General features: G+C 38.6%; 1 protein-coding gene across 6 annotated transcripts in view; it reads right to left on the bottom strand.

The window, feature by feature from the left end:
- The window catches only part of AK4 (adenylate kinase 4), a 72541-nt gene that overhangs the window by 28863 nt on the left and 17752 nt on the right, over positions 1 to 25926 (bottom strand). For 3 of the 6 annotated variants that reach the window (XM_025051982.1, XM_025051981.1, XM_025051980.1), the window contains exons 3-4: positions 18101 to 18325; positions 2640 to 2759 (exon numbers count right to left, since the gene is read on the bottom strand). In XM_025051982.1, coding sequence (XP_024907750.1) covers positions 2640 to 2759; positions 18101 to 18325 — 345 coding nt within the window. The remainder of the gene's footprint in view (positions 1 to 2639; positions 2760 to 18100; positions 18326 to 25926) is intronic. The other 3 variants (XM_006919284.3, XM_006919285.3, XM_025051984.1) reach the window with 1 other exon arrangement.

The following is a 25926-nucleotide window of genomic DNA, read 5'->3' as shown; positions in this document are numbered from 1 at the left end:
TGACGATAGCTAAAATACTCAAAAAGCTTGGAAGGCAATCAAAGAAAATCCAGGGCTGTAGTCCCTGACATCAGTTACAATTGTGTCCATTCTTCCTCCTCAACCTACTCTCTCTCAAATGGTGCCTCTTTTCAGGCCCACTGCTATTGCTTAAATTCAGGCCTTCAACATCCCTTGGTCCAATTATTCTACCAAACTCCTTTCTGGCTTCCAGTCACCACGGCCTCTCTGCCCTAGCACCTAATCTCTCCTCTGCTGCTAAGCTAATGGTCCTTCTGAGACACAAATCCAGTCATGTTATGTCCCTACTTAATAACTCTTCGAAGCTCACCTATAGCCAACAATTTCCAGTCTGGAATCAAACACCATCTACTCCAGGATTTCCCTAGCCGCCTCCTGCTTGTAGGCCCAGGAGAATAGCAGGCTAAGTCATTCTTCTTTTACCCAGTTCACACTGCCCCTCTGCTCAAAAAATCCGCCTTCCCTAACCCCCATTCATCAATCCACAGTACATCTCTCTATTCATCTCTTTTTCTACAGCGTTGTTACAATCTCTCATCCCACCAACAGAACATAATTTTCTCCTTTGTGTCCTCAGAGCACTAGATATATATGCTTCCATTACACTGTCAGTAATTAATTTTTTACACACTTGACTCCTCGCTACTGTGATATAAGCCCCTTAAAAAGTAGAGACAATGTCTTACCATTTTACCAACAGCACATAGTAGTTTCTGACACAGGAGTTTTATTCTGTATTGCCTAACGAATAAAAAGAACGTGCCTTCCATAAACTATTATAGCCTTTCTCTTAACACAAATTTTCAATTCAGTCTAGGTTCCTTCCAGCTCCACAAGGGCAGAGCTCCAAACTTTTTTTTTTAAGGAAGGCATTATGGAAAGATATGATCCACTTTATAGTCAACTTTTCAGAACACCTACAGAGTTGAGAAATATGTGTTCACAAACCCACAGAACAAATCCCGGAAGTTCCTAGCGGGTAAAGGGAATGAGGCAGGAGATTCTATAGTCAACGTCAGCAAATCTCCTTCTGTGAAGAATTAAATGGCATTGTCATATTAAACATTCGGTAAAATGCTGAAGTTAAGGAAACTGGTTAATTTCAGCACTGACTTTGGGCAAGTAACTCAATACTACTTTGCCTCAGTTTTCTCAGCTGTTAAATGTGGATAATATTATCTACTTTACAGTTATTGCAGGGATCGAATGAGATAATATCAAGTGTTCAGGACAATGCTTGGCACACAGTGACTGCTCAATAAATGCTAGCAAGTTTTAATATTTAAACTGCCATTTTCTAAGCATATTTGGCCACAAACTGTATTTTATTGTCAGCAATTATGAACATTGCATGCTACACTCTTTGAGAAAACACTGCTATAGAATAAATATTCCACTATAGTACTCGTTTTGGAGACACATGGCTCCAGACTTTAGGAAAAACAAAGGCAATCTGATAGCTTAAATATAGGACAATTCCTTTGGTTTCTCTGTGGTGGGGCAAACATCGAGATTTCAACTGTCACAGCCTTCCAAGGCTGTGATGGAAAGAAGTTTGTTACAGCTAAATCTCACTCCACATTTTGTGTTCATAGATAACAGTGTGTTCATCAAATTTCTATTTTCTTTGCACTAAGGAATTTGCTATTTAATAAGACAAATAACCCACCCAGTCCATCTTTTTCCTTTAATAAATCAAAAGATTTATACTGGGCAAACTTAAAGTAGAAAATCCTGAACTCAAGTTTGTTGGAATAAAAAATTATGCAATACTTTGTATGTGAGCATCTGTATGAAATATCATAGTTGTCATCAAGAAATCCATAATGCCTAAAAAGTTTAGGAACCACTGAGTTTTTAAATCAGTTCCATATGTTGTTTAAATACATATTAAACATCAAGCAGTATCAAGGGTATATGTAGTGAAAGGTAAGTCTCTCCTCAATCCTAATCCTTACCCAGAGCCAACCACTGTTATAAATTTTTAACATCCTTCCAAAGATAGCTAGTTCATGCATGTGTTTGTTAGTAATAATATATCAACCCTCCATTTTTACATAAATAATAATAATATATGATACTATATTGCAACTAGCTTTTTTCACTTGGCAATTTAACTTAGAGATCTATCTATGTCAACACATAGGTAAATTATTTGGGGAATAAACATACAAAAATTTAAGGCATCCTTATGATTGATACTTAGGTTGCTACCAATGTCTTACTATTTACAAATAATGCTGAAAATAAACATCCTTGAAAATATATCTTAGGCAAGAAATTTAGCATAAAAATTGCTGAACAAAAAGTATAGATCGCTAAACTGCCCTCCAAATGTTGCCCATGTTATACTCTCAACAATACTTAATTCCAACACACTCAAGAAAAGATTTTCAGATTTTCTGTTTTTTGTTAATCTGACAGGTGAAAAATGATAACTCATGGCTTTAATTCATGTGGCCTATTATGGATGAAAGAACCTCTGATTTCAGAGGAGTTATATTCATGAAGACTTAGTCATGGAAACAAAAGGCATCATCAAAACTGGAACAATAATGGAATTCAATAGAGAACCCAACTATGCACAGAAATCCAGCTTACCCACAGGTTCAACTCACCATCTAGTAGCCAGTGCTGATCACGCCTATTCTCCAGCTCCGACATCATTAAGCGTGTGATCACATGATCTGGAACCAAAAGACCTTTCCCTATGTACTGCTTTGCCATATCACCAATTTCTATTAAAAAGACAGGAAAAAGAGACACTCAAAAAAGCTTCAAAAAAAATAAAAAGCTTACAAACTCTTTTCTTGATCATTTTGCCTTCTCTCCCATTCTGCCCTGTTGGTATGGGGGTAAAGTTATAGGTAGATGTTTTTACAGCAAGGTTTTAAATATTGTCTTCAAAAATGGTGGCCCCTGTCTCTCATTTGTCTCCCAAAGAATTATAAAAGCAGATCTTGAAGATAGACACAGACAGAAATAAAAATAAAAGAAAATATAAATTAGGCAAAGAGAAAATAGAGTAAGAAACAAAGTCTGAGTCTAGAGGGAGCGTGGTACACAAAAGGCAGGGAAAGAAGTCTTGGCTACTTCCTAGAGATGAGCTACACACTGGATGCTGAGCCTCCCGACAGTTTGTAATAATAAGGAAACGTAATCAACCACATGGTTCATAATATGCAGAAAAGTAAAGGAAGCTGAGAAGCATAATCAGTCCTTAGAGACCAAAGGAAAAAAATTTCCACTGGTTTTCTAGAAAGAATGCTAGATAATACAAACAACAGGTTTCTTTCTTTTCATGAGCCTCAGTGTAAGCAAGTGGCACCTTGCAACATAGTTGTAAAAGCAATTCAGTGTTATTAGTGGAATGCCAAGTTCACAAAAGGATGAGAATTTTTAAAGTTATTTTCAGAGGAAAAAATGCTTCTATCTTAATTTAAAATGAATTCTTATTTGTAGAAATTGTGAGTTGAGTTCGGCAGAACAAATTATCAATTTAAATCAGTTAAATTTCTAGGAACTGATTTTTTTTTTTTAAATCATGATGAAGTCTTCCGCTCTCCAGGGAACTTATAATGAACCATTAGGAACCACATTCTTGACAGGCCAATTGAATTCTTATAAAAACATAAAGCGGAATTACATTACTGCGGGGGGAGAGCTCAAAAATCGTTTTGCCCCCACCATCACCTTGAATTCAAGGTAGAGCCTTTTCTTCCCCAGAATGAGTCTACACTCCTAGCTCCAACAGTGAAAAATGAGCTGTGAGGAGCTCTACATCACTTGATTACTACTACTGCACAAAAGTAGCTCAATGTTAGGCCCAATGACACGGATTCAGTAACATGCTGCAAGAATCAGAAGACAAATGATAACCACATTCCTGAATGTGGCTGAACATGAATGTGAAGAAAGCGCATTCATTTCAGCAAGTATTCTTTGATTGCATACTATAAAACAGGTAATATTTTACAAAGGTAGCAGTGACGAAAAGTTGCAGCTTACTAATATTTAAGCAGTATTACCTTCCTTAAGAGCAACAATAACAGTCATTAACTGAGTATATCCACGTACTGTGTTTTAAGCATTTTGTGTTAGTTCATCTAATCCTCACTTCAAATAGGTCATACCCATTTTTTTTTAAATGACAGCTTTACTGAGATACGACATATGCCATAACATTCACCATTTTAAAATGTACAACTCAGTAGTTTTTAATACATTCTCATTGTTGTGTAATCATCGCCATCACCTAATTTCAGAATATTTTTATCTCACCAGGAAGAAACCTTATACCCATTAGCAGTCACTCACCATTTCCTCCTCCATCCTAGCCCCTGGCAACTACTAATCTACTTTCTGTCTTTATAGATTTGCCTGTTCTGTACATCTCATAATAAACGAAATCACACACAACATGTGGTATTTTGTGTCTGGTTTCTTCCATTTAGCAGAATGATTTCAAGGTTCATTCATGTTGTACCATATACCAGTACTTGAATCATTTTCATGGTTGAATATTTCTACTCCACTGTATTTTGTCTAGGCATATATCAGTTAACAGGCATTATGGTTGTTTCCACCTTTTGGCTATTATGAATAATGCTGCAATGAACATTTCTGTACAAGTTTTTGTGTGAACATATGCTTTCAGTTCTCTTGGGCAATACCTGTATGATATGTATGTTTTGTAGCTGAAAAATCACTGTCAGATAGTATGCTGGGAGTAATTGACAAGTTTGGTGCTGTTTTATTCTGCCACGGTCAGGCCAGCCTGCCCTAGAACCCTGTTCTTAGTCCCATCCACCAAACTTTAAGGTACATTTATTTATACAACAAATACACATCTTTCAAGGTGAGAGACCAATATGTGAACTGGCTCCAAATATCCCCCAAGGAAACAGTGAAAGCATAAGGAATGTCTTATCTGGAAAAGAGAAGATCCAGAGAAGGACATAATAACAATTTATCCATAAACTGATACTTCACACACGAAGAGGGCATTATTTTATTCACTCCCCAAACACAGAATTAGGACGAGTAGTGAGAATTGCAAGTGGATAGAAAAAGTTGCCTAAGGAAATATTTGAATGGAAACTCAAAGACTGCCTAGGAAGGGATATTGTAGAGGGATTCTGACAACTGGATTGAGAATGTTTTGGGTCCCTTCAGATGGAGGATTTATGGTATAGGGGTACATATGGATTCAGTAATTTAGTGAAGAACGGTATTCAAAATGATGCCCCTGAGACCTCTAAATGTCTGCTAAATGGCTCCATATGTACCTCCCACTGATATCTCAAACTATTATGTCCAAAATCACACATCCTCTCCCATTCTTCTTGCCCTAGTGTTTCTTGTCTCAGACAATGGCATCACTCTCTTCAGATGTCACCTAAGATTAAACACCAGTTGTCTTGATTTTTCTTTTTTTTACTTCTCTCATTCTTTATATCTAATTGAATATCAAGCTCTTGAAATTCTACTTCCACAGTGTCCCTCAGACCCAAGACAACTGATCAAAACATAATAATGCGACAGGAACTGTTGAGAACAAACACGAGCAAACTGTGAGGATGGCTGCTGAAGAAGCTATGTCATTGTGAGGAGAGAAAAGTACGATGATGGTCTTCGGCTACTTGGGTAGTTAACGGGAATGCATGGCTTCTCAGACAGCACAGAGTAAGGAAGGGAGCAGTGAGTTATGCTCCAAAACCTAATTTATAGATCTTTATATAGTGAAGAGGAGGTAACTGGCCAAAGAATCAGCAGACTGATAAAGAACCCCACAGCTTAGATCACAGTGGGTCTTTTACCCATACCAACCTCTGACCTGCTACAAAATCAAAAGATTGCTTTTGGGGTTTTCTACACATCAGTCAACCAAAATAATCGCAATACCTAAACAATCGATTCACAGTGCTTAGCTTACTTCACTTCTCAATAGCATTTGAGATGGCTCCGTTGCATAAATACAACATATAGAGTGAGCCTTTTAAAATGCAAGCTAATCATAGCCCTCCAATAGCTTTCCTTCTCTTGTAGCCAAAGTCCTCGCCTTGGCTACAAGGCCCTGTGTGATCAGGCCCCCATTCTTTAACCCCATCTCTCATTGCCCACTCTGTTCTAGCCATACTGGCTTCCTTGTAGTTTCCTGAAGACCACAAGTACTTGCCCACTTAAGGGACTTTTTACTTGTTGTCCCACAACATTCTTTCTGCCACAGTTTCACGTGGATCAAGCCTTCACTTCACTCAGGTCTCTGATTAAGTATCACCTCAGATAGATCTTCCGCCCTACATAAATAGCACAGGAGAAACACACATCTCCATTACCCTCATCCTACTTTGCACTGTTTTCTAGAACTCCAGACTTTACATGTCATATATTGATGTATTTGTTTACCTAATTTTCTGCCTCACCCAACTAATTAACTCAGTGAATAAAAGTAAAATATTTTGTTCAATGCCATATCCTCAGTACTTAGAATACAGTCTGGAATGTATTAGATGCTCCATAAAAATTTGGTGAATCAATGAATGAACATCTTGAAGATGACAGAAAAACATTTTCACTCGGTAAAATGGTTGAATATATCTGATCATCCTGTACAGGTATTGCAGAACCATGATCTCAAGATCAACACAGCCCAACCTTGTCAGGTATCAACTTTTTCCGAGGAAATATGAGACACAGTATGATTAGTACTAGTTGAGTTAGCCATGTTGGGTTTCATAACTGAGTCATTTTTTTGGCATTTCAAACCATAAATAGAGATGAACCAGGTCATAGAAGGAGAAGTGAGGAGAAGAAAATACCATGAGCCAATGTTGCAGAGGCATGAGGCTGCTTGGCATACCTGGAAGAGCTTCAAGTCGTGACAGCTGAAGCAGAGCACGCCATGAGAGAGAGAGCTAGACGAGTAGGATGAGAAGTATAGACTTTGAAAGATTTGTTTTAAAAATAGGTAGTTTTAGAAATGCCATTCCCACAGCCAAGACCAGCTACTTAATTTGCAGGGCCCAATGCAAAATGAAAATGTGGAACCTCCTTATTCAAAAATTAAAAATTTCAAGATGGCAATAGCAAAGCAACAAATTAAGTACAAGGCTTTGCATGACTACACAGGTCACATGCCCACCACAATGTGCAATTTGAATGGTGTTGCAGTGGTAGAAGTCAAGGAGGCTGTGATAATAATCGAAACACAAGATGAAGGCCTGCACTAAAGCAGAAGCAGCGTCAGAAGGCCTTCTGCCCTTGAGAGGGTACCTTGAGCTAACCCAATGTAGATGAGCAACTCCAAGCTTAAAAAACTCTATGGAAGACATCCAGAACCATCTTAATCCAACTTACTAGTTAAGAGAAAGATCTAAGCACAACATACTTTTCCAACTATTTGTGGCAGCCTTGGCTCTTCTCTGGAGCAGGACAGACAACACATCCTCCATCTGATACAAAATCAAACTCCCAACACGCCTTTAAGTCCCCACCATGAAAATCTAGACAGGTCAGCAGCCACAGCAAAATGGATTTAACAAAGTACCTGCATCTGAATGAAGACCTCACGACTATTAAAAAAAAAAACAGAAATAAAACACTGGTCAGAAGACAGAGGCCCATTCCAGAAAACAGAACCTTCATCTGCCTTTGTCCATTTACTGGAAAGATAACGGAGCATCATTAAATGCTAACACTAGCATGTTTGGCTAAAACATATATATACCTGCTCTAATTTCTCACATGGAATTCCAAAGAAAGGCTGTAGACACACACAGTCTTTTTTTCTGATTACCTATAAGTGACGGCAAACCAAATATGGAAAACAGAGCTAGACAAGTGTCCACATAGCAAGCAAATTCCCCAAGATGCCTGGCTAAATAACAGAAACAGATAACAATTCAATGTCTTTTTCATTGTCCTTTTATGCCAGAAAATGCTGAGTGAAAAATCCCTGTAAAAGAGCTTGATTCCCTCATAAGGCTGGCTGCCTAGAACTAGGAGACACCGCTGCCACTCCCAGTGTCATCTCTGCTCCAAAAGGTCATTGAAAACGCCAAAACACACACATAGTGTACATGTACACACACACACACACACGCACGCACGCGTGCACGCACACACCCCATATGGTCAAAAGGAACTGTAGCTTTGTGATTCTGCAAAACTACAAGTTCTTTATCCCCCACTCGTAAGAATATTTTGGCACTGAAGTGTTACTTGGAAAAATAAATAAAATGAAGAAAAACTTCTTTCTATAAACTGTTTATCCTTGATATCACTTTGATGAATCTCTTCTATTAAGAAAATAAGCTTTAAAAAAAAAAGCTGGTTAAAAAATAGACCTTTAAAGGCAGAAATTACAGAAGAAACTCCTAAATTTTAGGCACTTTGGCACTTAACTCAAATGACTCATTTCAGATGTCCAGTATCCATCCTTCGATTGGCCTTCCTCAAAGCCAGGTTTTCTTTTCCTCTACACCAAAAAGATATGGTTCTCATGCATTCCATGACACTTATTATTGGTAGTTACGAAGAAACTTCTGAATCTAGCGTAACGGCCAAGACATATACTTTAGAGCCATGCCTCTTGGGTCCAAATCCTGACACGGCCACTTAAAGACTTCTAAGACTTTGACCACATTGTATGCCTTTGCATTAGTTTCTCCATCTATAAAATGGGAATAATACCACCTAAGTTTTTTTTTTTTTTTAATTTGTATGTGATTAATACGTGTAAAGGACTTGGAATAATGCATCTTTGCAAATTTCATTCAAAGATGTGGAGAGAATAAATATTTGCTCCTATATGCCAGGTGTTGTCCTAAGCAGTTTATACACATAAACCCATTTAATCCTCATAAATACCCACAAGGTCAGTGCTATGATTGTCTCCATTTCACATGTAAGTCAATTGAAACACAGAGAGGTTATGTAACTTGCCCAAAGTAATTAAGCTAATAAGTGGTGGAGCTGGGACACAAACTCAAGCAGGATGGCACCAGAACCCATTTTCTTAACCACTTATTGTACTATACTGTCTCACGATGTTTGTGAGCATTTCCTGGAACAGAAGCACTTTGAATGTTAGAGCACATGTGCAACATTGTGATTTATAAGAAATACATAATTGGACCAAAGTGGGGCTCACAGCTCCCAAAACCCTGGGAACTTCCTGAGTGATAAGAGCAATGACAGCATCTTTTCTGTTACTACTTGGTCTTCTGTCCTCAGTTCCTGAAAAATGTTCCAGAGCCCTACAGGTGAAATGGGTGTCTTGTTCTTCATAATAAGTTCCTTTCCATAACTGGGTTGATGTTAATGAGGTAGCTTTTGGAAATCACCCTGGGGCAGGCACTGGTTGCCAGGGAAACTAACCATCAATAGAGGGGTGCACTTTCACTCCCATCCCAATTTCTTGGAAGGAGGGGCTAAAAGTTGACTCAACAACCAATGGCCAATGGTTTAATCAGCCAAGCCTACGTAATGAAGCCTCCATAAAAACCCAAAAGGTTTTTGGTTTGGAGAGCTTCAAGGCTAGGAAATCGGAACACATCAATGTACTAGACCTCAAACTCCACAAGGACGGAAGCTCCCTTTTCCAGGACCTCGCTCTCTATATCTCTTCATATGGCTGTTGATTCATATTCTTTAATATCATTTGTAATAAATTGGTAATCTAGTGAGTATATAAATGGGTTTCCTGAGTTCTGTGAACTGCTCTAGCAAATTAATTGATCCCAAGGAGGAAACTTCTGACTTATAGTCAGTAGGTCAGAAGCACAGGTGACAACTTGGGCTGATGACTGGCATCTGAAATGGAGGACTGAGCCCTTAATCTGTGGGATCTGACCCTGTCTCCAGATAGACAGTGTCAGAATTGAGTTCAATTGTAGGTCACTCTGCCAGTATTAAAGAATTGCTTGTTGGTGGTGTGCAAACTCCCCCCCACACACACACACACACCAATGCTGGAAATTGGATGCAGAACCTTAACATTCTTCTGGAATGGTGAAGCCTCTGTGTAAAGGGACAAGAGCATAGCGAGAATTGAGCTTCCTTGTGAACTCTGGCAAGACTTGCCTACTTGGTGACAGTAGGCCCTATGGGGAAATACTTGGTCCTGTTCTGTGTAACCACTTTGCTTACACATTAGGCATTACACCTTCAACTAACTAAATAAAAAACTTATAGCAGGTGTTTCTGAACAGCTGCTTCCTATCAAACGCTAAATGACCTGCAATCCTGTACCTCTTCTTGTGCCAAAGGCCCTAATCCATCCTCTGCTCAACTCCCAGAGGGACTTTCCCAAAACATGAGTTGGCACAAGTTGCTTCCTCTTCCTCCTCTAACAGCAACAATGCAAACCCCAAGCCTACAGGATAACACGGCATTCAAGGTCACTCTGATCTAGCTCAGAACTACTCCTTGAACCTTACGTGCCACCACAATTCCTTTATTGCCCAACCTCTGATCCCTTTGTTGTGCCTGGCACAAGTCAAAAAGGACTGTGGTCTTTCCCTTATGCGGTGTACAGAAGCAGATACCTTAAGGTGACCCCAAACCCAAGGAAAGATTCCCGCCCTGGAGCTGGGCTTTGAAGGGCCAGCAAAAGTTGACCCTTCGAGTACTATGTGTAGCAGCCACCTCACAACCATGTATTTTCTACTTCCTTCAGAGCAGTAATCCCCTCTTCTGTACTCCAGCAGCACCTGGACTGAAGCTAGTCCACATGGTGCCTCTGTACAGATTAGAAAAAAAGACATCCCTTTTGGAAGATGCCCATTCCTCCACGCTGACTCAGCTGTATACCAAGGAACACAGCTTGGCGGACAGAACCCAGGCTGGACTGCAGGCCTCATGCACAACCTCAGCCAGCTGTCCTCCCCCGCAACACACATACGCTCCATGCAGGTCAGTCTGCACAACCATATGTGGTTGTACCTCTACCTACATCTCAGTCTTCACTGTTGAATGAAAGTTGTTTACACAGCTTCCATACCAAATTATAATCCCCTTGAGGCCAGAGACTATCTTATTTAACAATCAATAGGAGCCACTCTACTTGAGATACTACCTACTAAAGATACTTGAGATATACTCTAGTACGGATACTATTATATCTTTAGATTCCCCATCTTCCTGTCCCCAAGGTCCTATAAATTATCAGATGAACCTTCTTCTCACTACACCCCTATCACACCTTGTACCTATCATATTGTTCAACAGTCCTATAACAACAGTTATGAATTTAAGGCAATTAAAACTCAGAAAAACCTTCTCGATCACACAGTAAGATGATGTGCAGCAGTGTATCCTTTAAATGTGATCTTATGGTCTAATTCTTTGGCAAGCCTTGAATAACTGAGTAAAATAAATTATTGAATTAAGCAACATTCCATTATCTGACTAGTCTTACATAAAGGGACATTTCATACTTTTTTGTCAATGGTTCTCACAACTATTGCTTCAGCCGATTCAAGCTGGTGCAGAAAGATCATTACCACAGGTTGCATTTGGATCCCTGGCCTGACTCTTGAACAAGAAAGGATCTGTTCCTACAAGTGGATGCCTGCTTCTCCTGAAGCTATCTCACATTCTTAAACACCCACAAGATGTGCATGAGTCAACTCTTAAAGATTTCTGAGATTAAGACTCCAGAATATTCTCTAACAGAAGAAGCAGAAAGTTTAGCATGAAGGAAACAACTTATTTTCAAACTAACATGTTGGTACTTATAAGTCACCCCAAGTGAGGAGTTTTACTAGATTAGACCACCAAAAATCTGCTGTGTCTCTTTGAGCTGTCTCTTCTTCTGGGTGTCTGTATTATCTTACCCTAAAGGTTTCCTGACAAATCACAAGACTTTGTAAACTATGTTTAAAGAAGGTAAGAAAGATAGCATTATAACTCATTAAATATAAAATAATACAAAACTTTGAAATTCTAAAGTACGATTTAATCCTATTTATTCTTCGCTCCGCTGGACTACATCAGACTAAGATTCCCGTGAGATCAAGTCACTGACAACAATAGTGACTTCACACAGAGTACACCTGTCTTCAGAATGCTTCTTTCTTTGCTATTATGCTTCAGGTACAATATTGAGCTCACCATAGGGACAATTATTATTGGTGTTTTAACCAAAGACAATTGTAACTCAAATTATTTGAATCTGTGAGCTATATATTTAAGCATTCCCTAGATCAAAAGAGAAGTCAATAGAAAAAAAATTTTTCTTTTAACCTAGATTTGAACCCACGTTTGTGCAAAGTACAAATTTGCATCTCTTAACCACTAATTGTAAGATTAAAAATGAAAGAATTTATAGTGAGATTTCTTTTTTTTTATTGTGGTATAATTGACAGACGACATTAGTTTCAGGCACACGACATAATGATTAGATATCTGTATATATTGTGAAATCATCACCACAATAAGTCTAGTTAACATCAGTCTTCATACATAGTTACAAGTTTTCTTCTTATGATGAGAACTTCTAAGATCCACTCTCTCAGTGACTTTCAAATATGCAATACAGTATTCTTTAACTACAGTCACCATGCTGTACATAGATCTCCATGACTTATTTATTTTATTACTGGAAGTTTGCACCTTTTAAGCCTCTCACCCGTTTTGCCCATCCTCCCATCCCCTACCTCTGACAACCACCAATCTGTTCTCTGTATCCATGCTTTTTGTTATCGTCGCTCTGTTTTTTTAGATTCCACATATAAGTAGATCATACAATTGATTTATTCTTAATATCCACCTTTTTATTCAGGTGAAATACCCTTTAAAAAACACTAGAATGGCTTTATAATAAGGCAGAGTTTATATGATACAAGGAATACTCACCAAGCTGGGAATCAAGAGTCTTGGCTCTTAGTTCTGCTTCCAAGTGTGACTGTCTGCAGGATTGAACACATCAGTGTACTTCATTTATCGAGGCTTCGAGTTTCCACAGCTGCACGACAGAGTTGGACCCTTCTACCTCTGTCTTTCAAAGGTAGAATTTCAATTCCCTATACCTGACTTTGTGGCCACTGTGAAGATTAGAGGACTGGCTTCCCCAGTATGCCTCAATCCATGCCAGCATTTCAAACACCAAGATTATACCTCTGTGGTAAGGTGAGGGACCACAGAGATTAAGGAAAGTCTCCCCGCTTCCATGGGCAATCAAGGCACGGATCATTATACCCATTCTAGATGTGAGGAGTAGAGTCCAGACCAGAACACAGGTCTGCAATATCTGTTAGTGTCCATATACTTTGCCAGGAAAACTTCCTGGGAATGCTTTGTTAGGTCTCTTTGCTCTTTTTTTCTCTAGCTAGACTGGATATTTACATTCATTTAGTCTAATTTTGTAACTCTGGGTCCAGAAATGTGTTGGCAGTGGGTGTGTTTCAGTAATAGCCAAAGTAAAAATATGCATGGACAAAAGCCATGACTTTGGGTAGAGGAGGGGCTAGCATTTCTGAGAAAGAAGGTGATCCAATATCTAAGCACAAAGGATATCTAAGCACAAAGGATATCTAAGCACAAAGGATATCCAGCAGATTCTTTGTCTATAAGCTTTCTTACCCCACTAGCAGATCAATTATTATTTGACCCTTCATACTGATTCAAAGAATAAGATAGTGCAGTAACCTCATTTTAAGACTTTAAATAAATCATGAAATAAAAGGATGTTGGAGTTTCAGAAGCCAAAAAATCTTGGATGTCCTATGTCAGGAGTATTTTCTTGGCCCAGAAATAGGAACACATGCACTTGTAAACACACCATGAACATCTGGCGTAGTACCATGTGCTGCCTTATATAAGCAGCAGAGGAGAAAAAACAGATAAGGATGGAGGCAACAGAAGTTGGGCAAGGGAACAAATGGGAAAAAGGCGAGTAATCCGAAAGGTTTGCCAAAATCGTAGATGAGTTTTAGACCCAGAGTGTTTAACCATCTCCTCAAGCTCATGTTCTGTAAATCTGCCTCAGTATCCACTATACCAGGCACTTTCAGCCCTGAGGACGAGGATCATACTTTAAATCTCTTAAGCTCTCTAGATTTTCTCTACCTCTCCTGTAACTTTATCACAACCCAATTACTAGCTCCATTAAGAGGAAAGGGAGGAATTTCATTTTTAAAGCATCATAAAAAGGAATTCCTTTTCATTGCAGAAGGCCCAGGGTATGGATCTGGCTGTGCTAGGCGCCTTTTCAGCTGCCTCTCTGTGCAGGATCTTGGCTGTAGATCAGCACGAGGGAAGTTGCTGTTTCCTCCAGTGCCATCTGCTCAAACAGGATGGATTGCAACTGCTGCCCAGAGAGATTCTTCCCTCCCTTCTCCCTCCCTCCTAGCTCTCTGGCAATGCTCTGGTGGAGAACTACGGCAAGGACACCAAAGATGTGCCACACTCACCAGCCTTCCAGAGCTGGTAGCAGACAGTCCTGCAAGCAAGGGGAAAGAGAAGGAGAGAAACAGCTGATGCTAGCACTCTTTTCTGATAGGGCTCCCAATGGGGTCATAAAGTCTACTGAGTAGGCTGACATGCAATCATCCTTTAACACTCAGAAAGAACAACAATATAATACCAGAAGGCAGCCAGCAAGGACTTTCTTCAAAAAAAATTAAAAATAAACTATCATATATGATCCAACAATTCCACTTCTGGGTATTTAGCCAAAACACCAAAAACGCTAACTCAAAAAAATATACGTATTCCTATGTTTATTGCAGCATTATTTACAATAGCCAACCAATATATGGAAACAACCTAAATGTCCATCAATGGATGAATGGATAAAGAAAATCAGTACATATACAATGGAATATTCTTCAGTCATAAAAAAAAGAATGAAATCTTGCCATTTTATGACAACGATGATGAACCTTGAGGACATTGTGCTAAGTGAAATAAGTCAGACAGAAAGACAAATACTATCATATGTTCTCACTTATATGTGAATGTAAAAACAAACAAACAAACAAATGAAAACACCACCAAGCTCATAGATACAAAATAGTGACTATAGTTAATATTGTACTACATATTTGAAAGCTGCTAGGAGAATAGATTTTTAAAGTTCTCATCACACAAAAAAATTCTTTAACTATGTATGGTGATGGATGTTAACTAGACTTATTGTGGTAATCATTTTGCAATGTACACAAATATCAAATCATTATGTTGTACACCTGCAACTAATAAAATATCGTATGTCAATTATAGTCACATACCTCTTAAGAACAGGGATCCTTTCAGAGAAATATGTCATCTGGCCACCATTTCATCGTTGTGCAAACATCATAGAGCAGCGGTCCCCAACCTTTTTGGCACCAGGGGCCAGTTTTGTGGAAGACAATTTTTCCACAGACCAGGGTGGGGGATGGAATTTTGGGATGATTCAAGCACATTATATTTATTGTGCACTTTATTTCTATTATTACATTGTAATATATGATGAAATAATTATACAGCTCCCCATAATGCAGAATCAGATGCCATCAGATACAGCTGTACAATTGTACATCAATTCACTTGCCACTATAAAGCCTACTACCAGATGCAACTTGTCTTTGGTACTCACTGACAGGGTTTTGATATGAGTCTACAAGCAATTGATTTATTATGGTTTCTGTGCAGTCACATTTCTCTGCTAATGTTAATCTGTATTTGCAGCCGCTCCCCAGCACTAGCATCACCGCCTCAGCTCCACCTCAGATCATCAGGCATTAGGATTCTCATAAGGAGCATGCAACCTAGATCCTTGTATGCACAGTTCACAATAGAGCTCGTGCTCCTATGAGAATCCAATGCCTGATGATCTGAGGTGGAGCTGAGGTGGTGATGCTAGAGTTGGTGAGCAGCTGGAAATACAAATGGATCTTGCTCACTCTCTGCTCACCTCCTGCTGTGCAGCCTGGTTCATAACAGGCCACAGACAGGTACAGGTCCACAATCCGGGGGCTGGGGATCTCCGTCATAGAGTACACTTACACAAACCTAGATGGTACAGCCTACTACACACCTAATGGTCTAGCCTATTGCTCCTAGGCTACATGCCTGTTAGCATGTTACTGTACAAAATTAAAGCAAGAGAAAATGATGCACTTAAGAGATGTAGTAAGTACCTGATGTATGAGGTTGCTGCAGGCATAACGGCATACTGCTTTACAGCAAACTTTTTAACAAGTAGAAAAAGTACACTCTAAAATAATGATAAAAAGTATAGTATAGTAGATATATAAACCAGTAACATAGTCATTTATTATCATTAGCAAGTGTTATGTACTGTACATAACTGTTTGTGCTTTAAGTGCTGGACCAGTAGTCGTCCAACTGCTGTCAAGATCACTGCATACTTTGGAGGTTTTTATTTAAAAAACTAAACAGTGTTTTGTACACAAAAAGGGAGAATATTGTCAATTTTAAAATGTGTGTCAGTTTTACACAATTGTATGTATATACTTAATTGCAAGGTTAAATTGTTTGCTACTGTTAAAAAAATTAAAGACAGTTTAGATGATAAAAAGTTTAACACTCATGAAGTAGACAGTCTACTTTAGAAGAACTACAAAAATGGGGTAGATGGCAGGAAGCTTTTATAAAATAAAAAACAAAAAAGAGAAAAATATAAAATAACTGATTGGCTGGGGCTGCACAGCCAAACTGGTTTAGGGTGAGAAGGCCCAGGGTTGGTCTAGCATGTGAGGATTGGCTGACTGAACAGACTGCGTTTCTGGTCAAACAGAGCATTTACAGGGGCATGGAAGTCATTTAAGTTTCAGCATGCTGATGTGGCACCCCAGACAGGAGCCATTCCTTCTTGGGCCTAGAAATTTATTTCAACACTATTATGGGTCACATTTTAAAAAATTAAACATTTTATTACACTAAGCCAAGCCTTTCTCAAATCCCTTACATGTATTAGCTCATTTAATTCTTACAACACTAAAAGTTACTACCATTATTATTCTTGGTTTGTATGGAAGAAATGGAGATACAAAGTGCTTGAGCAAGATGTTGGCCAGCTTCCCAGGCAGTGCTATCCCAGAGGCTGCAGTCCTAACACATGCCCTAGGGGGTGGCTTCCTAAATCCTGCCTCCAAAGCCTTCCTTTCCTCCGAATTCCTCCCACACTGGAATCCTTTGTTCAACCATCTGCCCTCTCCCCTTCCCAACACCTCAGGAGCAGATCTTGTTCAGCCGAGTGATTTAAACTAAGCCTCAGGGAGCAAAGGATTCCTTCAATAATTTTTAAGTTGAATAAATGCAGATGGGATTTTAAAAAAAAAAAAAGAAGAGAGAAAAAGAAAAAGAAAAAAAGGAAGAAAAGAAAAGCAAAATTTTTAAAAATGTAGCAAGAAAAAATAATAAATCCTGACACTTCAGAGTCCATCCTAAGTAAAGGAAAACTAAGTCTTAATAACACTCCTCTCTCTTAGATACTTGACGAGAAATGAGACACTTTAACCCAAAAATTTACTTAAGTTAAAAAACACAAAAAATTTTTAAAGCATGTCTATGCTTTGTTCCAGATCTTTTGTTCAGGGAACGCAATTTAATGAGTTTTTGGCTTAGCAAAGGTAGGGCTAAGATTTATTTGGGAGGTTGATAGTGAAGAGGTAAACTGTCTAGATAAACTAACAGGTACTGAAATCTGGGAGACAGAAAAACAGCAAATTCTCCGGAAGGGAAAAGAACGGAAAGGTCACAAACTGAACTCTAAGCTAGAGGAGGAGCCAGGAATGCAAGAGAGCTGTGCAGTGAATGACTGACAGGTATTAGTGTAGTGGTGTCTAATACGCCACCCCAAGATGTTGCGCCTGTGCCAGACTCTAATCTTCATCACCCCCTCAATACAAACCTCAAAACAATCACCTTATATTAGGGGTCCTTTGGGAGAGAAAAATAAAGGTAGTGTTCAACACGGGGTGAAGGAATGCAGAAAAGGGCAGCCCTTACAGGAAAAGACTGGAAAGCATAAGTGAAGAGTTCCAGAGAAGCATGAAATCTGAGAAAGGCAATTAAGGAGAGTGGCCAGTACTGTAGACGGTGAAGTAGACTGCTACGTACTTACCAACTGAGTAAATAATGAGGCCCCACGTCTTTCTAATCCAATAGATAATGCTGGTGAACCAGCCAAGTGCCACAGACCATTTATTTATTACCCAGCATCTTCCATCACCCCCACTGTGGGAGCAAGTCTGTTTCTGCGCAGTGCAGTCATTCTCATGCCTCAACTCGTAATGACTAAAGGTAACAACCAGGATTTGTGGTTTGCAAATCTCAGTCCAAGCTGGCCCTGAAGCAGAAGTGGCAAGAAGGAAGAGAAGAAAGCATTAGATTTCATCTAGCAACTCGGGAACTCCACCTCACTAACTAATCTAAAGATGAGCTGCTAAATTGCCCAGTAGGAAACATTAAACCCTGCCCATTAAACCAGGGATCGCTTTCAGGGTAAGACAATCTATTCCCACAGTTACCTCTATTCAATATGAGTTCCTAGATAACAGGGTATTTCCCTCATAAATCTAACTGCGGCTAGTATACTAGCCCCTCTGAGCTTATTCTATACTCAAGTCTCTACATGTTTTCTGTTACATATTGCTGTTCCAAATAGTGTATATAGGAAATTGAATGCTCCACCAGATATACTAATTCAGACTCACTTTAAAACCTTTACTTTTTCTCCACCTGCCAAATGATAAGAGGAAAACAAGTAGGCATGTATAGTTCAGCTCCCAAAGCAGTTCTCTAAAAGCTGATGCAAAGAAGGTGACATATATTCTTTCTGAGACACAAATTTCCCATCCTTGTTTTTTTTGTTTTGTTTTGTTTTTTTGTTTTTTAATGTAAGTTACCTGGAGTCTCTAAAAATGGTCCAACTCATGCAGTTGAGCTGCCTCACCACAGCAAGGCAGTAATGTCTGGCAGCATCAACAAAATCATGTTTTAAACTCATTCCACTAGTCAAGTACACAATTGAATTCCACTTTGCAACCTAAAAACAAAATGCTAAAATCTTTAGATATACTTAAACCTAATCAAACCCAATGATAAGGTCTATGGTGATTATTAGTTTAGTCAACTCTACCTTTTTTATGCAAAGCATCAACAACATGCAGTTTATGTAACCTTTTAAGAGCAACTATTTCTACTAGTTTGTGCAGAAAGCAACATTGAGTAAATACGTATCAAAAAGAAAAAAGGAGGGACGGAGGGAGGGAGGGAGACACTACAATAGGGATAATGGCAGAACAGAGAGCAGCTGCCTTGCCTTGTATAACACTTAGACTGCCAAGAATAAAGCTTTAAAAAATTGATTCTGCAACTTTTTTTCTGCCTTTCATGGGCCACTAACTATGAAACAGATTTCCAAGACATGTTTATAATCAGATCTATGTAACTAAGAGCAAACTGAAGCAGAATCAGAATTACAGAAAGATTCAATCACCGTAATTTAACTTCTAGAAACACCAGTTCCCACTCCTCAGTGGGTTCCTGGCTTCTGTCACTTAGAACATCTCAAGTCCACTAACAGTAGTTCCAGCTATGGCTCAACCACCATCTGTGACTGTCTTTCACAATCCTGGCCATCAAGAACAAGCAATGTTTCAGTACTGTTTGGCTTGGCAAGACATAAGCTAGACATAAGCTAAGTGTGCGCATTTTTTATTCTCTGGGGTTTGAGCTCCAGCAGTGTTTGAAACATGACGTTCAAAACCTGAAACTGACTTTGATTATGAGATTACAACTGGCACTCTGAGACAATCTACGACAAATATCTATGCTGGAAAAAAAAATCCTTCCACAAAGCTCTTAGAATTCTTTTCCTCTACAAATACATCATTGCAATTGAGGCAATGTAAAGTCTGTCACCCCTTTTTGGATATGCCTTTTTGGATATTGTTTTAAGCTGGTTACTTATAAGAAATGAACACCTCAGGAAAAACCTTTGGCGTTCCCTCTAACTGCCTGAAAGGAATTTAGACAAAGGACCTGCTTCCAGGAAGCAAGCTCATATAGATAGATAACTGTGATAGGAACTAAGTGTGATAGACGGGGAAGAACCCAGCTAGTCCTTCCTGTGTCCTCATTGTAAAGATGCCCCAACAAACATTTCTTTACCAAACATTTACTTTCCAATCTTCAGGTGAATTGCCTTCTCCTTAGCTTAAGATAGCATGTAAGCCTTCACAACCGTCCTTGGGTCCCATATTCTTAGGGAACCCCATATACATGTAATAAATGTGGTCATTTCTCCTGTTAATCTGTCTCACGTTAACTTGATTTAGTCTGTCCAGAAGTTAGAAGGGTAGGAGGAAACTTATTTTGCCTTTTCCACACTTCAAACAACAAACGCCAACACGCTGGCCTGAAACTAGGGTAAGTTGAGTGAGGCACCCACCTGAAGAGGGCACAATAACAACAATACCTGTAGTAATTACGAGAAATAAATAACAGTTTAAAATATCAAAATTAATGCAAACAATACATGATGAAAAGCTATGAAATTTTTAAATAAAGACAAGATCCGACCCTGCCCTTATACAACTCTTACTCACCTCGCCCTAATCTTAATCCTGTTGGATTTATCTAGTCTTTATCTTAAATTTTAATATTTTGTCCTTTTTATTGCATTAAACTACTATTTACTTGATTATGGAGTTTTTTGGTGCCCCCTTAAATTTTTCACTAAAGGAGACACTCTCCTCACCCTAGTGTCAGCCCTGCCAACACATATTAACTCAAATCCTTGAGGTAGCTCTACAATTACTCTCATTTGCAAGTGAGTAAAAAAGGTTAGCTACTTTACCTAAGACCATAGAGCCAGCGTGGCCAAGTCAGATTCCAAACCCAGCTATGTGGCTCAGAGCCCACCCTCTTATTTACAGACACCATACTACCTCTGAGGGCTTGGCATCACTAAGGCAATCAACATAAACCTATATTAATCCTGGGTTTTAGAAAAAAAAAACTATGTGGAATACATTCCAAATAAACTATAATTAATGACAATCTGGGCAAATTTAGTGATGACTTGTTCGTGGCTTATCAATGTTCTGCAATGTTTAGGCTAAGTGTTGATTCCACCAAACTCCTGGACTCTTTCTAATTTGTCCCTAATTCTTTAGCCAACCTAACGCTCAGAACAAGCCACGAGAGAGAGGAGATATCTGGCTCTTCACTCAAAGGACAGGACTACAGATTTGAGTGGCCTGACGTAGCTGTCGCAGTACATAAATTCTGAGATGCTCCTGGTATCTGCCCTCAAATACAGTCAGTTTTACGAGGCCAACTGAGCTACTGTGTGCCTTGCAGGACACTGTTCAGAAATACTCCCAAATAATGTGTTCATTTACAAAGAGATGAAAATTTGGAAATAAATCCACTACAGCTACAATAGTCCTACCACATTTAGCTAGTTGCGAGTGGTGGTGGACACTGCAGTTAAAAAGGATCATAGCGAAATAGGCTGAAAAAGAATCTAGAAATGATATCCTGGGAAGAATGGTTGAGGGAACTAGAGCTTTTTTTCTTGGGGGAAAGAAAGACAACTTCAAAGTTGGAGAAGTGGTGCCTAGCAACTATTTTCAATTATCTGAAAAGCTAGTGGATTTAATTTATGTGACACCAGAAGATTGAAGTTGGACAAGTAGATGACAGTTTATAGGTAACAGTTTCAAGAAGCTGGCTTTCATCTCAGTATAAGGAAAAAATCTTCCAACAATTAGACCTGTCTAGCAATAAAAGACCCTGCCACCAGAGAAGGCAGGGTTGGCTGTCAAGCTACTATAGAAGGGATCCAGCACAGAATGCCACTTGGACAGAGGACTTAAAATCCCTTCCAATTCTAAGGCATTAAGAATGGAACAAATAATCAAACTTAACACATTCATTGTTATGCATAGTGTTTAGTTACTAAAAACCCTAGAAAACTAAAACAAAATCAGGAGCTTAATGGAAAGGAGGTCTTACATTTTCATTTTATTCCAAGCTACATTCTTGTTTTTAATTCTAAGCCACTGAAGTAATGCAAGTTAAAAAAATCAATCTCCCTTTTGGAAAAACTAAATTATGTCCTGGGATGGTATTTATAGGTACCATTTAAGAAAATTGGGAAACTACTCATATATGCAATCGATATTTTATAGCTCTCCTACAAACTACATTGGCTGTTATTACCAAGATGTGTATCGTGTAGAAGAAAAAATACGGAAGCAGCTGAGTTAGAATTTAGGAAAACAAAGCAAAGCAAAAGTCGAATCAGATATATCTGCAGCCCAATCATATTAAAAGACCTTAGAAAAATTTATCCAATCAGACAAATACACAAAGGTCAAAAATTGTCCATCTTAATGATGACACAATTTTTAAAAAACAATTTTGTGTTCAGGGAGTCTTCCAAAAGAGGTTCACACATAACTTTAAGTATTTTTGTTTGCACAAGAATAGAAACGAGACATGTTCAAAGGAAGATAAGAGAACAACACAATCAAGTTTAAAAATATGAGTGTCTATAGCCTTTTGCCGAGTAGTTGAGTAGTGTGCACGTGCGCACACACACACACACACACACACACACACACACACAATGTCTAAACCCCACTGGATTGTGCCAGGGATTCCATTCAATGCACCATGTTCACTGGAGAAGATTTTAAATGAAATCAAAGCATTATGACTCCAGAGAAGAGAATAAACCACAGAAAAAAGGCTCCTACTTGCCAGGCATTTTAGAGATGACCCCATCTGACTCTCCCAATAGATCTATAATAGGAATTCTTAAAAGAAAGAAATCAAGTTAATTAACTTTCCCTTAAATTTACAAAGCCAGTAAGAGTTTGAGCTGAAGGTATCCCTGACTTCCAAAGTTCAACTATATTTCCTCTATACAATATAGCCAGCCACCTCTTGCTCCTACCACCTGCTATGCCAAAACCCACGGGATACTTCTGCCTGGAACTTCCTGAGGTATGCAAGTATGTTAAACTTGTTATCCTCTCCAACCCTGAACCACTTTCCTTCAGTTAAATAAAACCGATCTTCCCCACAATCACTGAAGTTCAACCCTTCAAAGGGCTGCAGTTGACTCTGCTCTTTCCACCATTCCTACACAGTCATATTAAACTGCCATCGCTACCTCAACTTCTCCCAAACCCCCCTTTTCCCATTACTTTTACTCTATACCTGATCTAAACTTGTTGGCACTGTCTTAGCTGTGCTCCACTTTCTCTCCACTATATACTTTGCTATGAAAAACAACAGTCATGCCACTAAAGGAGTTTGACCAAAGCAGTGACTCCCCACAGCCCTCCTTGTTATAAACTCAATCTGGAATTACATGTAAACCCTGAGGGACATTTCCAGCTTCCTTGCCTACAATTCCTTCAACTCTAGGTTTCAATGAAAATACCCTTAATTTTAATCACCTACTGCCAGACATGACATGATCCCTCCATCAAAAACACCATGCTCCCATTTCCCATCTGCCAATACCTTTCCTATCCTTCAAGGCTCAGTTTTAATGCCATCTCTCCTACAGCTTTCATTTACTCTTTCATGCAGAAGTAACAAATATTAAGCACTGACTGTAGGTCAGACATTGAAGATACAAAAATGAACTCAATAAGGGTTTATACAAGTAAACTCTCTCTTCACTGTTGTTATTAAATTTTTTTCATTCCTTTTTTTATAGCACTCAGTATAATAAGCCCACTTAATTGGGCTTATGTTTTACCCTATCAACTCCTTAAAAGTGGAGATCATTTTTTATTCCCATTAATAGGATGCTACTGGAATACACTGATTTAATATGTACTTACTGACATTTAACGTCTACCCATTTCTCTATGGATACTCTGTAACAACCTCTTAACTGTTGTCCCTAGTTTCACTCTAGAACCTTCCAATTCAGTTTCCAAATAGTCTGAGTGATCTAATAAAAATGTGAATCAGATCGTTAGTCCCGTATTTAAAAACAATGACTTCACTTTGAATTAGGCAATGGTTTATTATCTATGACACCAAAAGCACAAGCAACAAAAGAAAAAATATATACACTGAACTTCATCAAAATTAAAAACTTTTGTGCTTCCAAGCACTTCATCAAGAAAAGTAAAAAGACGACCCACTGAAGGGGAGAAAATACATACAACTCATATCTAATAAGGGAATTTAATTCAGAAGATATAGAGAACTCAACAAAAGGACAAAACGAGCTCGTTTAAAACCGGGCAAAGGATTTGAACGGATATTTCTCCAAAGATATACAAATGGTCAATAGCACATAAAAAGACCTTAAATATCATTAGTCCTTAGGGAAATGCAAATCAAAATCACAATGATACCACTTCACAACCACTAAGGAGGCTAAAAGACAATAATAACTGTTGACAAGGATGTGAAGAAGACTGGAACCTTATTCATTGCTTGTGAGATGTAAAATAGTCCTGCTGCTTTGGAAAACAGTTGGCAGTTCCTCAAAATGTCAAACAGAGCATTACCACATGACACAGCAGTTCCACGCTAGGTATACACCCAAGAGAGATGAAAATATGTATCTACACGAAAACTTGCATACTCATGTTCATAACAGGAAATAACCCAGGTGTCCATCAGCTAATGAATGAATAAACAAAATGTGGTATATCCACACAATAGAATATTACCTGGTAATAAAAAGGAATTAAGTTTGATACATACTACATCATAGCTGAACCTTGAAAACGCTAAGAGAAAGAAGCCAGATACAAAAAGTCACATATTATGAGGCTAATTATATTAAATATCCAGAATAGGAAGAATCATACAAACCTAAAGTAGACTAGTGATTACCAGGGGCTTGAAGGAGAGGGGAATGAGACTGCTAATGGTTTTTTGGGGGGATAATAAAAATGTTCTGAAATTAGACAATGATAATGGTTGCATAACTCTATAACATATACTAAAAACCACTGATTTATGCACTTTAAAAGGATAAGTTTTATAGTATGCAAATTATGTCTCAGTAAAATTAATATACATAAAAAAAAAACAAAAATAACAACAACAACAACAAAAAACAATTGCTTCCCATCCAGTTATAGTGAAGCTCAAACTCCTAGTCACACCTCAAGGCCCTGTGCCTACCTTTCCAGTCTCCTCGTCTACCACCTTCTCTTCCTCACTCACAGTACTCCAGCGACACCTGCTTCCTCTCCTCTCCATTTATGGAAAGCTCACTCTGGGTTTTCCACATGCTGTTCCCTCTGTCCCCAGATCTTCACACATCTGGGTCCTACCCTCATTCAGAGCTCAGCTTAAACATCATCTCAGAGAAGTTCTCTCAGCCTTCACAATCTAAAGCAGCCTTCTCAGTCACTTCATTATTGCAATATCAAATTGTCTTCATAGTACTTATACAAGACATAAGGTATAAAAGATTATCAAGTTATACAAGGTTATCTTGATTATTTTTCCTTTGCCTATAGCATGTCTTCCCTACTGCCATAATACGCTATTAAAACATTTGTTAAACTGACATGAATGAATTTACCATTCAAACTATAGACTATAACTGAAGTTATGAAATATATCATCTTTTGGGGAGGTGATAATGAATACCATATTATAAGTACAGATTAGAAATGAGAAACTTCAGACAAGAAAATGATGTGTAGCTCCAACAGCTGTGGAAAAGCTTCATGGAAGTAAAGCAACTGAAAACAGACTGTGAGAGATTAACAAAAGTGTGAAAGGCATTACAGGAGAAAGGTACATCTGAAAATGCCCTCCCCCTCCTTGTCCATGACTCCAGCACTTCACCCACACACATACAACTCACCATGGCTCATAAGAACACAATGCAGAATCTAGAACTTGAACTCCAGATTGTAAGTGCCTCGTGAATAGAAGACAATG

Source organism: Pteropus alecto, unplaced genomic scaffold (genome assembly GCF_000325575.1).
Source record: "Pteropus alecto unplaced genomic scaffold, ASM32557v1 scaffold25, whole genome shotgun sequence".
Classification (NCBI taxonomy): domain Eukaryota; kingdom Metazoa; phylum Chordata; class Mammalia; order Chiroptera; family Pteropodidae; genus Pteropus; species Pteropus alecto.
The sequence above is the reverse complement of the archived record's forward strand: the minus strand, read 5'-3'. Positions and strand labels throughout refer to the sequence as shown.